The sequence below is a fragment of the Scyliorhinus canicula genome, chromosome 4, assembly GCF_902713615.1.
Source record: "Scyliorhinus canicula chromosome 4, sScyCan1.1, whole genome shotgun sequence".
NCBI classification, from domain to species: domain Eukaryota; kingdom Metazoa; phylum Chordata; class Chondrichthyes; order Carcharhiniformes; family Scyliorhinidae; genus Scyliorhinus; species Scyliorhinus canicula.
In genome coordinates this window covers 116,311,893-116,326,277 of record NC_052149.1, presented here as the reverse complement: position 1 = coordinate 116,326,277, position 14,385 = coordinate 116,311,893, and the positions used below count along the sequence as shown (strand labels likewise).

General features: G+C 42.2%; 1 protein-coding gene across 1 annotated transcript in view; it reads left to right on the top strand.

Moving 5' to 3' along the window:
* Positions 1–723: 723 nt before the first annotated feature.
* Positions 724–14,385, top strand: part of LOC119964909 (pappalysin-2-like) — a 569,527-nt gene continuing 555,865 nt past the window's right edge. Inside the window, exon 1 of the mRNA XM_038795012.1 lies at positions 724–1,597. Coding sequence (XP_038650940.1) covers positions 1,048–1,597 — 550 coding nt within the window. The 5' untranslated portion in view covers positions 724–1,047. The remainder of the gene's footprint in view (positions 1,598–14,385) is intronic.

The window sequence follows — 14,385 nt, the reverse complement described above, 5'->3', positions numbered from 1 at the left end:
TGTATTTCTATCAATGTCTGTACAGTAGCTGTGTGTGTGCGTTGTGTGTTGTTACTATTGTTTTGAGGGTGAGCTGCGTTCAGATCTCCCTTCTGTCCGTGTGGGTCGGGAGAATTGAGTCAAAGTTTGAACCGTGAGTGTGGAACTCCACAGGGACCGGTGGAGAAGGTTTGAAGAATGCACCCCCCTCACCAACAACACACAAAACCGAGCACCCTCCTCCTCTCCCCCGGCTGCCACATCTGACACCGATGGGGCTGAGCTGACACAAGGGCAAGGCGGTTGCCACTAGTGACAGTGACCCCCCCCCCCCCCCCGTCCTGCAGTTTATATGAGGGGGGGGGGGGGGTCAGGAGTATGCAGTTAAAGCAGCAGCCGGGTGGGAGGGGGGGGGGTACATTTTATTTTTCCCTCTCTGTTCCACAGCATCAGGTTGAGTCTCAGTGAATCGCTGTTTACAATCTGACGGCATTTCCCTACCACCCCCCCCCCCCCTGCACACACACAACCCACCCCCTTTTCCCCTTGCAGATCACATGATGTTGTATCTAGAGAGAGACACACACACACAAACCCACCCACCCACTCACTCACCCACCCAGCCAGCCAGTCAAACAATGAAGAATAGATGCAGATATGCCAAAAAGATTTTAAAAAAAGAGGGGGGGGGGGGGATACCCGCGTAAGGGGGCAGAATGTGTGAGAAGGGGCGATCCAGAGAGAGGACAGGACACGGTATAAAAATGCTCAACCTGCGCTGGGGTAAGGCAATGATTTCACAGCGAGTGCAGAGAACAAGATCTGCTCGAACTGGGATTGTGAATCTAGTCTTAGGTTCACCTTGGCAGGATTTAATGAGCAAAGAGTTCTTTTTTTCAAATAGAGTTTTGAATCCAGGGGATTAAAATAGAAATCAGTATTTTCGAAAAGGATTTTTTTTTTAAGGGGCAGGAAGTTTTTATTTTGGAGAAAGTTTTATTTGCAGATAATCGTACCTGGGATTTAAAAGGGGGGTTTTGAGACCTAGCTCAGGAGTGTGTTCACATTATGCTGGTTGCCAGACTCTTGTTTGTCCTCAGTACCTTTCTGGACCTCTTGCCACTCAGTGTGGTCCGGGCTAACCAGCACTGGCTTTACAAGCGAGCCCTCATCTCCCGGGCGGAGAGTGGCTCCGGGGTGGAGCACTGCCGGACGGCGGAGGGAAGAGGCAGGAGGAGCCGGCGCTGGGCACCGAGAGCCCGCCTCGCCTTGTACCCGGGGCGGCAGGATGAGCACGGAGCTCCCTGGACGCTGGAGAGCGGCCAGCCGGCCGGCAGCAGGAGCAGCCCGTCCCCCGAGGGCGGAGAGAGCGGCGACGGCTTCCCCGGCGGAGAGAGAGACCGCGGCTCCTCGCCCCCCGGAGGAGGCAGCTCCTTGTCCTGCGGCTGGGGCTCCGGCCGGGCCGGATGCGAACTGGGGCTCGGCACCGTGCTCTACCTCTCCGGGGGCAGGGAGCGCCTCAAGCCGCGGCGCCAGGTCAAGCTGCCTCGGGGAGCGTTCACCACCGACATGTGGCTCAAACCGGAGGGAGGGCAGAACAACCCGGCGGTGGTGGCAGGTAAGGATGCTGGGGATGGGCAAACTTCGACAAAACACCTGTAAGCAGCACTAGCGACTTGCACTTGCACCAAATATTCACCAACACCAGGAGCATCACCAGTAGCAAAATGTACACCAACTTCAATTGTAAATAAATCTACACCAAATCTAGAGATATTATCAGCTGCACCGAATATACACCAGGAGCATCAGCTGTAACATAATCTACACCAAATTCACCTATAACTTTATCTACACTTAAATCACCTGTAATTTATAACTTAATCTACACCACAATCGCCTGTAACTTTATCTACCAAAATTACCTGTAACTTTATCTACATCAAAATCACCTGTAACTTAATTTGCACCAAAATCACCTGTAACTTCATCTGCACCAAAATCACCTGTAACTAAAGATACACCAAAATCATTTGTCACCAAATGTACAACAAAATCACCTGTCACCAAATATACGCCAAAATCACCTGTAACTTAATTTACACCATCACATGTAACTTAATCTACACCAAAATCACCTGTAACCAAATACACATCAACACCGCCTGTAACTAAATATAAACCAACATCACCTGTAACTAAATATAAACCAACACCATCTATAACTTAATCTACACCAATATCACCTATAATTAAGTACACACTTACACCACCTGCAACTAAATATACACCAAAATTACCTGTAATTAAGTATACACTAACACCACCTGTAACTAAATATACACCCAAATCATCTGTAATTAAGTGTACACCAACACCACCTGTAGCTAAATATACACCCAAATCATCTGTAATTAAGTATACACCAACACCACCTGTAACTAAATATACACCCAAATCACCTGTAATTAAGTATACACCAACACCACCTGTAACTAAATCTACATCAAGGTCGCCTGTAATTATTATACATCAACATCACCTGCAACCAAACATACATTGATATCACTGGGTCCAAATATACATCAACGCAATCTGTAACTAAAGTTACACCAAAGTCACCTGTAACATGTACACCAACATCACCAAATATACACCAAGATCTCCTGTAACCAAATATACACCAACATCACCCGTACCAAATCTACACTAACATCACCCATAAACAAATATACACCAACATCACCCGTAACCAAACCACAGCAAAACCACCTGGAACCAAACTACATCAACACCACCTGAAACTAAATATACACCAACATCACATGTAACTAAATATAGAACAAAGAACATACAGTGCAGAAGGAGGCCATTCGACTCATTGAGTCTGCACCGACCCACTTAAGCCCTCACTTCCACCCTATCCCCGAAACCCAATAACCCCTCCTAACCGTTTTGGACACTAAAGGCAATTTATCATGGCCAATCCACCTAACCTGCACATCTTTGGACTGTGGGAGGATACCGGAGCCCCTGGAGGAAATCCACGCAGATACGGAGAGAACGTGCAGACTCCTCACAGACAGTGACCCAGCAGGGAATAGAACCTGGGACTCTGGCGCTGTGAAGCTGCAGTGCTATCCACTTGTGCTACCGTGCTGCCCCAGATATATACCAATAGTGGATATATGCCCATATATACCAATGTCATCTGTAACTAAAGATATAACAAGGTACCTGTAATTTATTATACACCAACATCACCTATAACCGAATATGCACAAACACCACATGTAACTAAATATACAGGAACATAACATGGAACCGAATATACCAAAGTCTCCTGTCACCAAATATAGACCAACACGGCCCATAACTAAATATACACAAATATATACCAATGTCACCTGCAACTAAATATACAGCAATGTCACCTGCAAATAATTATACACAAACATCACCTGGAACCAAATATACACCAACACGACCTCTAACTAAATATACACCAATGTTACCTGTAACTAAATATATACCAAGGCCACCTGTAATTTATTATACACCAACTCGACCCGTATCTAAATATATACCAATGCCAGCTTTAACCAAATATATGCAAAGGTCACCTTCAACGAAATATACACCGCTGTCACCTGTAACCAAATATGCACTTGCGTCATCTGTAGCCAAATATACCTGAACATTACCTATAATCAAATATACACAAACATCACCTGCAACTAAATATATGCCAATGTCACCTGTACCCAATGTCACCTGTAACCAAATCCACACCAACATCACCTGCAACTAAATATATGCCAATGTCACCTGCAACAAAATATATACCAAAGTTAGCTACAACCAAATATACACCAACATCACCTGGAACCAAATATTCACCAACACCACATGGATCTAAATATATAACAACGTCACGTGTACCAAATGTCACCTGTAACCAAATCTACACCAACATCATCTGCAACTAAATATATGCCAATGTCACCTGTAACCAAATGTACACTAACGTCATATACAGCAATGTCACATGGAACTAAATATACAGCAACATCACGTGGAACTAAGTATACACCAACACCACCTGCAACTAAATATACACCAATGTCACCTGTAAATACATATATGCCAATGTCACCAGTCATGTTTTGTACACCAACATCACCTGTAACCAAATATACACAAAATCCACCTGTAACCAGATGTACACCAACATCGCCTGGAACCAAATATGCACCAATGCCAGCTGTAATGAAATATACACCAATGTCACTTGTAATTTATTATACACCAACATCACCTATAACCAATTTAATATCAAAGTCATTTGTAATTTATTATACATCAGTACCACCTATAACCAGATGTACACCAACATCACCTGCAACCAAATATACGTCAACGTGACCTGCATCAAAATATACACCAAAGTTACCTGTAACCAAATATACACTAACATCATCTGTAACCAAATATACTCTAACATAGCATGGAACCAAATATACACCAATATCACCTCTAATGAAATATACACCAACATCACCACCTGCAATGAAATATATACCATCACCTTGAACCAAATATGCACCAATGTCACCTGGAATTTATTATACACAAATATCACCTACAACCAAGTATATACAAACATCACCGGTAACCAAATATACACTAACATAACCTGTAACTAAACATACACCAATGTCACCTGTGACTAAATATACACCAATGTCACCTGTAATTTATTATCCACCAGCATCACCTGCAACCAAATTTATATCAAAGTCACCTGTAATTTATGATAGATCAATACCGCCCATAACCAAATGTACACCAACATCACCTGTAAATAAATATGCACTAACATCACCTATAACCAAATATACACCAATGTGACCTGCAACCAAATATACACCAACATCACCTGGAACCAAACATGCACCAATGTAACCTGTAATTTATTATACACCAATATCACCTGTAACCAAATATATGTGAACATCACCGGTAACCAAATATAATAATAAATAATCTTTTTATTGTCACAAGTATGAAGTTACTGTGAAAAGCTCCTCGTCGCCACATTCCAGCGCCTTTGCGGGTAATTGAAACCGCGCTACCGGCCTTGTTCTGCAGTACAAACCAGCTGTCTAGCCCACTGAGCTAAACTGGCTCATACACTATACACTAACACAACCTGTAAATAAATATACACCAATGTCACCTGTGATTAAATATAGATCAATGTCACCTGTAACCAAATATACACTAGCATCAGTTGTAACCAAATATACACCATATTACCTGCAACAAAATAGACACTAAAGTCAGCCATAACCAAATATACATTAACATCACCTGTGAATAAATATACACCAATCTGACCAGTAAAAAAATATACAACAACGCAACCTGTACAACCTTTAATTAAGACAACACCAACACAACATCCCTGTAACTATATATGCATCAACATCACCTGTAAATAAATATACGCCAATGTCAGCTGTAATTAAATATACACCAACATCACCTGTAAATAAATTTACACCACCTGCACTCGTAATTATTTACACACCAGGATCACCTGTAATAGAATATACCCCAACTTCACCTGTAAATTAATATACCCCAATGTCACCTGTAACTAAATATACAACAAAACTAGAGACATTATCATTTCCACAAACTATACGCCAACACTACTTTTTATTAATGTACACCAACATCAACTGCAATTAAATCAATAGCAACACCAAAATCACCTGTGACCAAATTTTGACCAAAACTAACATTTTCATGTACCAAATATTCACCAACATCAGGAGCATCACCAATAACAGAATGTACATCACTCGTAATCAAATATGAACCAACATCACCTGGTACCAAATATACACCATCATAATCTGTAGTTTAATAGACACCATATCACCTGTAACTAAGTCTTAACCAACATCACCTGTAATTAAATATACACAATGATCATGTAATTAAATATACATCAACATCACCTGTACCAAATATAGATCACATCACCTATAACCAAATATACACCTTCATCTCCTGTAATTTAATATAAACCAACATCAGCTGTAACTAAATATACAACGGAACTAGAGACATCATCATTTCACCACATATACACCAACACTACCTGTAATTAAATCAACACCAAGACAATGTCACCTGTAATTAAATATGCAGCAACAGCACCAGTAACTAAATATGCACCAACGTCACATGTAACCGAGTCGATACCCAAATTAGAAACATTATAACTTCCACAATATATACACCTACACCAAGAAAGTCACCTGTAACTAAATGTACACCAACACCAGGAAAATCACCCGGAACTAAATATCCACGAACATCAACTCTAACTAAATATACACCACTACCAACATCACCTGTAAGTAAATTTATACTGGCATCAACATCACCTGGAACCAAATGTACACCAATACCAGGAACAATACCTGTAACTAAATATACACCAATGCCAGGAAGATTACCAGTAGCTAAATATACCACCTGCATCACCTGAAAGCAAATATACACCAACATCTCCTGTGAGCAAATGTACCCCAGCATCACTTGTAACTAAATATACATCAACATCGCCTGTAACCAAGCACACACCAACATCCACAGCAACTATATATACACCAATATCACCTGTAACTGAATCAACACGACAACTAGAAACATCATCACTCTCACAAAATATACACCAACACCTCTAACTAATATTACAGTACACAATGAACATCACCAGTAACCAAATCTACACCAAAACTAGACATATCATCAGTTACAACCAATATACACCAACATCACATATAAGCAGTAAGGGGGGAGAAGATGAAATAAGAGTGTAAGCTAGCTGGTAATATAAAAGAAGATAAGAGATTTTTCAATATATAAAAGGTAAGAGAGAGGCAAGAATAGATATTGGACCACTGGAACATGGCAAAGTTGTAATAGGAAACAAAGAAATGGCAGAGGAACTGAATAGGTACTTTGCATCAGTCTTCACAGTGGAAGACACCAGTGGGATACCAGAGCTCCAGGAGAATCAAGGGACAGAGGTGAGTGTGGTGCCCATCACTAAGGAAAAGGATGTGGGGAAAATGAAAGGTCTGAAGGCGGATAAGTCACTTGGACCCGATGGACTACACCCCAGGCTTCTAAAGGACATAGCTGAGGAGATTGTGGAGGCATTGGTGGTCATCTTTCAGGAATCACTGGAGGCAGGGAGCGTTCTGGAAAATGGCTAATGTAACGCCCTTATTTAAGAAGGAAGGAGGCAGACGGCAGGAAATTACAGGCCGGTTAGCCTGACTTCAGTCATTGGTAAGATCTTTGAGACCATTATTATCGATGAGATTGCAGAGTACTTGAAGGTGCATCTTAAAATAGGGCTGAGTCAGCATGGCTTTGTCAAGGGGAGGTCATATCTGACAAATCTATTAAAGTTCTTTGAGGAGGTATCGAGGAAATTAGACAAAGGAGTACAAGTGGATGTGATCGATTTAGATTTCCAGAAGGCCTTTGACAAGGTGCCGTATAGGAGGCTTTCAAATAAGTTAAGAGCCCATGGTATTAAGGGGAAGATACTGGCATGGATAGAGGATTGGCTGACTGGCAGAAGGGAAAGGTGGGGGGGGGGGGGTGCGATAAAGGGGTCTTTTTCAGGATCGCAGGAGGTAACTAGTAGTGTGCCTCAGGGGTCGGTGTTGGGACCACAATTTTCACAATATTCATTAACAATCTGGAGCAAGGAACTGAGGGCAGTGTTGCTAGGTTTGCAGATGATACAAAGAAATGCAGAGGGATGTGTATTGAAGAAGCAGGGGGCTTCAGAAGAACCTGCAGCTAAGCATCCACCAATATAACCTGTAACTAAATAGACACCAGGAATATCAAATGTACCAACTATACACCAACACCAGGAATATCACCTGCATCAAATTCTACACCCACATCACCAAAAACCAATATAACCTGTCACTAAATAGACACAAGGAACATCAAACGCACCAACTATACACCAACACCAGAAACATCACCTGTATCAAATACTACACCCACTTCACCAGTAACTAAATATGCCCCAACATCAGGAACAAACCCTGTAACCAAATAGATACAGACACCAGAAACATCACCTTATCTAAATGTACACCAACACCACCTGTGACCAAATATACATTGATACCAGGAGCACACCTGTAACCAAATATACACCATCATCACCTGTACTAAATATGCACCAGGAAACTACACCAATATCATCTGTAACTAAATATAAAAAACATCAGTGACATCCTCTGTAAGCAAATATACAATGATATCACATGTTAACCAAACATACATCAACACCAGGAACATCATCTGTAACTAATTATACACCAACACTAGGAAGGTCATCTGTAACAAACATCCGGGATATCAAATATAACCAAATACACAATGATGGCACCTGTATTAAAATCTACATGAACATCACCTGTAACTAAATATGCACCAGGAACATCACCTGTAACTAATTTTACATCAACATGTTAGCAAATATGCAAAAGCACCAGGAACACCATCTGTAACCAAATATACACCAGAAATATCGTCTGGAACCAAATTTAGACCCAACACCAGAAATATCACCTGCAGCTAAATATACATCAACATGTAAGCTAATATACAACAACACCAGGAACACCACCTGTAACCAAATATACACCCACGCTTGTACCATCGTTATCATTTCGACCAAATATTCACCACAAATATATCTTCTCTATCATCTGCACTAAATATACACCTAGACCTGTACCACCCCTGTCTCCAGTGCCAAATATACACCCACACCTGAGCCAACTCTGTCACCTGTGCCAAATATACACCCATACCTGTGCCAACACTGTCACCTGTGCCAAATATACACCCATACCTGTGCCAACACTGTCACCTGTGCCAAAGATACAGCCACACCTGTCCCATCTCTGTCAGCAGGAGTGAATGGGGGTGGGGTGAGGCCAATTTGTAAATCTATAAAGCACAGCTATTGAATCTTTCATTCAGTCATTTGAATTTGAACATGAACAGAGAACTCCAGAACAAGGGTGTAAATTTTACCAAAAAGTGATTGCGCTTGAGTAGTGCGATTTTGACATTTGGCCCAGATTGACTCCAGTGAGCAATGTCTGACTGGATGGAAAACAGTTTCTGCATGTGGCAGGATTTTTAATAATTGGAACAAACAAGTTTAGGATTCAGCAATCTACAGCCAATCTATCTGGCTAGAAACATATTTCCGCATGGCTGTGAGGATCTCTTTCTCATGAGTTCTGCTCTCAATCTCACTCTCTGTTTAGTGCTCTAATTTCCAAACTCAAACACTTAGAATGGTGCATTCACCAGGCATCTATACGTGTGCATGGTACACAATGATCCTGGTGAGACTATTTTCAAGGCCTGAATTTTTTCTGGGGTGAGTTGCTGAGGGCAATATTCCCCACATTCCCCCTTAGGTGTGTCCATATCATTAATTCCCTATGACTTCCTCCACAGCTCAGGTCAGTTAACATGCCAGCAGGTTTCCATACCCTTCCTAATTTTTGAGTTATTTCTGTTTGTGATTTCTGAGCTCCCCTTGTGCATCCTGATTGTCATTGCTCCATCGATGGTGGCTGTGCCTTCTGGTGTCCGGCCCTAAGCCATGGAATTCCCTTCCAAATGTCTCCGCCTCTCCAACTCTTTCTCTCTCTTCCTTTATGTTCCTACTTAAAACCTACCCTCTGAGCAAGCATTGGCTATCTTTCCTAGTATCTTGGCATCTGATAATTCTCCATGGGCCATTTCACTACATTAAACAACGGAAACTGAAAGTATGAGGAACAAATTGTGGTAGATTGGGAAACTACAGTAAAATGTATGACAGTCGTCAGGCAATGGCTAGTATTTAACTAATTAAACATGGTTTGCAACAAATAAACATTCATTTGAGGCACAAAAAACACCAGGAAAAGTGATTCAATTGTGGCTAACACAGGAAGTTAAAGATTGTATTGGATCAAAGGAAGAGGGTTTTTATGGGCGGAATTTCCCAGCTGTTGACATTCTCTTTTCCTGCCGGCAGTGCACCTCGGTTCTTTGTTTTCCTGGCAGAATTGAGTGGCTTCAATGGGCAATCCCATTGACAAGCGGTGGGAGTAGAGAATTCTGCCACCAGCCAAGGTGTGCCACTGGGACACGTGTGGATGGGGACTGGGGAATCCCATCCAATACTTTTAAGAAAAGTAGTAAGCCTGAGAATTGGGGGCATTTTATAATCCAGCAAATTGGACCAAGAAACTGATAAAGAAAGGGAAAATAGAATATGAGAGTAAACTAGCAAGAAAGATAAAAATAGACTGTAAAAACTTCTACAGGCATGGAAAAAGAAAGGATTAGCAAAGACATTGCAGACAGGGACAGGGTAATTTATATTAGGGAATAAGGAAAAAGTAGAGAAACTAAACAAATAATTTCTGCAGGATTCTCTGTCGGCAGGATCCTCCGCTTCACCGGCAGCCGACCCACACCCACGGGTTTTCCGATGGTTTGGGGTGGCCACAATGGGAAATCATACAGGCCGGCTGCAGGAATAGATAATCTCGCTGCCGGCGGGTGCGTGCTGCTCCAGAAAACGGGGTTGGAGGGACGTAGAATCCTGCTGTTTGTGTCTGTCTTCACAGAGGAAGATGCAATAAACCTCCCAGGACTACTAGAGAATCAAGGGAATGGCAGGAATGAGGAATTGAAACAAATTAGTGTTAGTAAAAATGTAGCAATGGAGAAATTCATGGGATTGAAAGCTGATAAATCCCCTGGAGCTGATGATAGTTATACCTCGATGTTGAAAGAGATGGCTGCAGAGATAGTGGATGCATTGGTGGACACCTTCCAAAATTCTATAGATTATGGAATGGTTTCTGCAACTTGGAAGGTAGCAAATATAACCTCACTGATAAGGAGGGCGAGAGAGAATGGGAAACTACAATCTTCTTGTAATAAATGGCAACATTGGATTGGATTGGATTTGTTTATTGTCACGTGTACCGAGGTACAGTGAAAAGTATTTTTCTGCGAGCAGCTCAACAGATCATTAAGTACATGGGAAGAAAAGGGAATAAAGGAAATACATAATAGGGCAACACAAGATATACAATGTAACTACATAAGCACTGGCATCGGATGAAGCATACAGGGTGTAGTATTAATGAGGTCAGCCCATAAGAGGGTCATTTAGGAGTCTGGTGACAGTGGGGAAGAAGCTGTTTTTGAGTCTGTTCGTGCGTGTTCTCAGACTTCTGTATCTCCTGCCCGATGGAAGAAGTTGGAAGCGTGAGTAAGCCGGGTGGGAGGGATCTTTGATTATGCTGCCCGCTTTCCCCAGGCAGCGGGAGGTGTAGGAGCTCAACAGATCAATGGATGGGAGGCAGGTTCGTGTGATGGACTGGGCAGTATTCACAACTCTCTGAAGTTTCTTGCGGTCCTTGGCCGAGCAGTTGCCATACCAGGCTGTAGTGCAGCCCAATAGGATGCTTTCTATGGTGCATCTGTAAAAGTTGGTAAGGGTTAACGTGGACATGCCGAATTTCCTTAGTTTCCTGAGGAAGTATAGGCGCTGTTGTGCTTTCTTGGTGGTAGCGTCGACGTGGATGGACCAGGACAGATTTTTGGAGATGTGCAGCCCTTGTCATTTGAAACTGCTAACCGTCTCCACCTCGGCCCCGTTGATGCTGACAGGGCTGTGTACAGCACTTTGATTATCATTTACCTTCCGAATTGCTTGCTTCACTTACATGTTATTACAAGAGAATGTGAGTAGAGGAGTAAAGATGTCTTGCTTCAATTGTATAGAAACTTGGGTTAGATCACACATGGCGTATTGTGTACAGTTTTGACCTCCTTATTTAAGTAAGGATATGCTTGCCAGAGAGGAAAAACAGTGGAGATTTACCTAATTCCTTAGATACTGGGCTGTCATGTAAGGAGTGCTTGAGATACTGGGCCAGAGTTATAATAATAATCTTATTGTCACAAGTAGGCTTACATTAACACTGCAATGAAGTTACTGTGAAAAGCCCCTCATCGCCACACTCTGGCGCCTGTTCGGGTACACAGAGGGAGAATTCAGAATGTCCAAATTACCTAACAGTACGTCTTTTGGGACTTATGGGAGGAAACCTGAGCACCCGAAGGAAACCCATGCAGACATGGGCTGAACATGCAGACTCCGCACAGTGACCCAAGATGGGAATCGAACCTGACACCCTGGAGCTGTGAAACAACAGTGCTACCCACCGTGCTTGTGCTTCCCTTGAAGAATGAGAGGCTATCTCTTTGAAACTTAGAGAATTCTTAAGGGGCTTGACAGAGTAAATGCAGAAAGAATGTTTCCATTGGCTGAGGTGTCCAGAACCAGGGACACAGTTTAGGAATAAGCGGTAAATCATTTAGGTTTGAGATGAGGAAGAATTTCTTCACTCGGGGGCGGTCAATCTTTGGAATTCTCTACCCAGAGGGGCTTTTCTCTGCTGTGGAAGCTCAACCAGTGAGTATATTCAAGACACAAATTGATAGAATTCTAGATAATGAAGACATCAAGGGATATGGAGATAGTACGGGAAAATTTCATTGAGATAGATGATCAGTCATTGGTCTAGCTGACTGGCAGAGCAGGCTTGAGGGGCTGAAAGCCCTCTTCCTCCTATGTTAATTAAAACTGTTACATCTAAATATCAGATGCTTTTGTTGTATGGAGGAGTGAGAATGGGGTGGAAGTTTAAAATCTGACCCTGTGCTTAGTACACACCAGTAACTCCGGCCACCAGTATTCTGGAGTAACACACAAATTATGTTCTCGCACTGAAGTTATGTTCAGTACTTAAAAGAGAGCTTTATCTGTCACTTCAGGTGCTGAAAGAACAGTCCGATCAGTAAATCAAACTTGGTTTGAACTGGCATTTGTACCACTGGGGAGGACAGAATGTTAATGTTGGGAATGCTGGGTCAGGGGTTTATATCAGGGTTTCTCACCTGTACCTGCCATGTTAAAGACTGGAAGGTGCAATGAAAGGGGAATGGGAACTTAATGAGGGAATAAAAACAGATGAAATGAGTGAAAGACGAGAAGAGAAATGTAAGAATGTTTTGCAACATTTAATATAATAAGCAAAAGTTTAGATTCTAAAATTTGGATTTTAAGATAATCTTTATTGTAGTGTTAACTCCTTAAGCGGCAGTGGCATGGTAACTCATTGTAATGAGTCTTGAAACGGGTCTTGCTCTGTGTGTACAACTCTGTCTAGGCAGCAACTGGAGATTACAATTGAAACCAGGATTTGTGAGTGAGACGTGCTAAAAGCAAAGATCAAATATTTGTCTGTGAAGGCATGAATATTCGTATGTGCTGCCGAAAATTGCCTTCTTCTTGGGGGGGGGGGGGGGGGGGGGGGGGGGGGAGGTTACAGAAAAGATCAAATGAGAAAAGAAATAGGAAACACTGGTGTAGTCGTCTTGAATATGTACTCATAGTAACCGGAGTGAGACTTGCAGCCTAACCTTCTATGTCAGAGGTATCTGAGAGTGCGACCTGCTGACCCAAGGCTAATGTGAATTTAATAATCATTGAATTGTAAAAATCTGTGAGGTTCTTTTTTTAAAGATTAGTTATGTAATTGAGTTCTCTGAAAAAAATCAGCTTTGCAGGGGTTAAAACATTGCAACTGTTTATGTGTCCAATTCATTATTCATTATTCCTCACTTCCATGAGAAATTTGGCATCAAGTAGTGATCTGCAGGAGCCTCAGTAGGAAACCAGATCTAGGGAGTCTCATTTTATAAATGTCATGTAAAAGGAATAAATTTAACTTTTAATAATCTTTATTGTCACAAGTAGACTTACATTAACACTGCAATGAAGTTACTGTGAATAGCCCCTAGTCGCCACATTCCGGCGCCTGTTCGAGTACACGGAGGGAGAATTCAGAATGCCCAAATTACCTAACTGTACGTCTTCCGGGACTTGTGGGAGGAAACCGGAGCATCCGGCGGAAACCCATGCAGACACAGGGAGAACATGCAGACTCCACACAGACAGTGACCCAAGCCAGGAATCGAACCTGGGATCCTGGTGCTATGAAGCAACAGTGCTACGCACTGTGCGTCCATGATGCCCATAATGGTGAGTAATATATAACTATCTTAAGAATCCCTGCATCTATTTTGAATTCCTTTTTGAGATATTGGGTGGACATTGCCATCTGAATTGGGGAGCAGTAACCTTGCCGTTCAGAAGATTGAATGGTCGCATTATATTTCTGGGAATTATAGAAACAG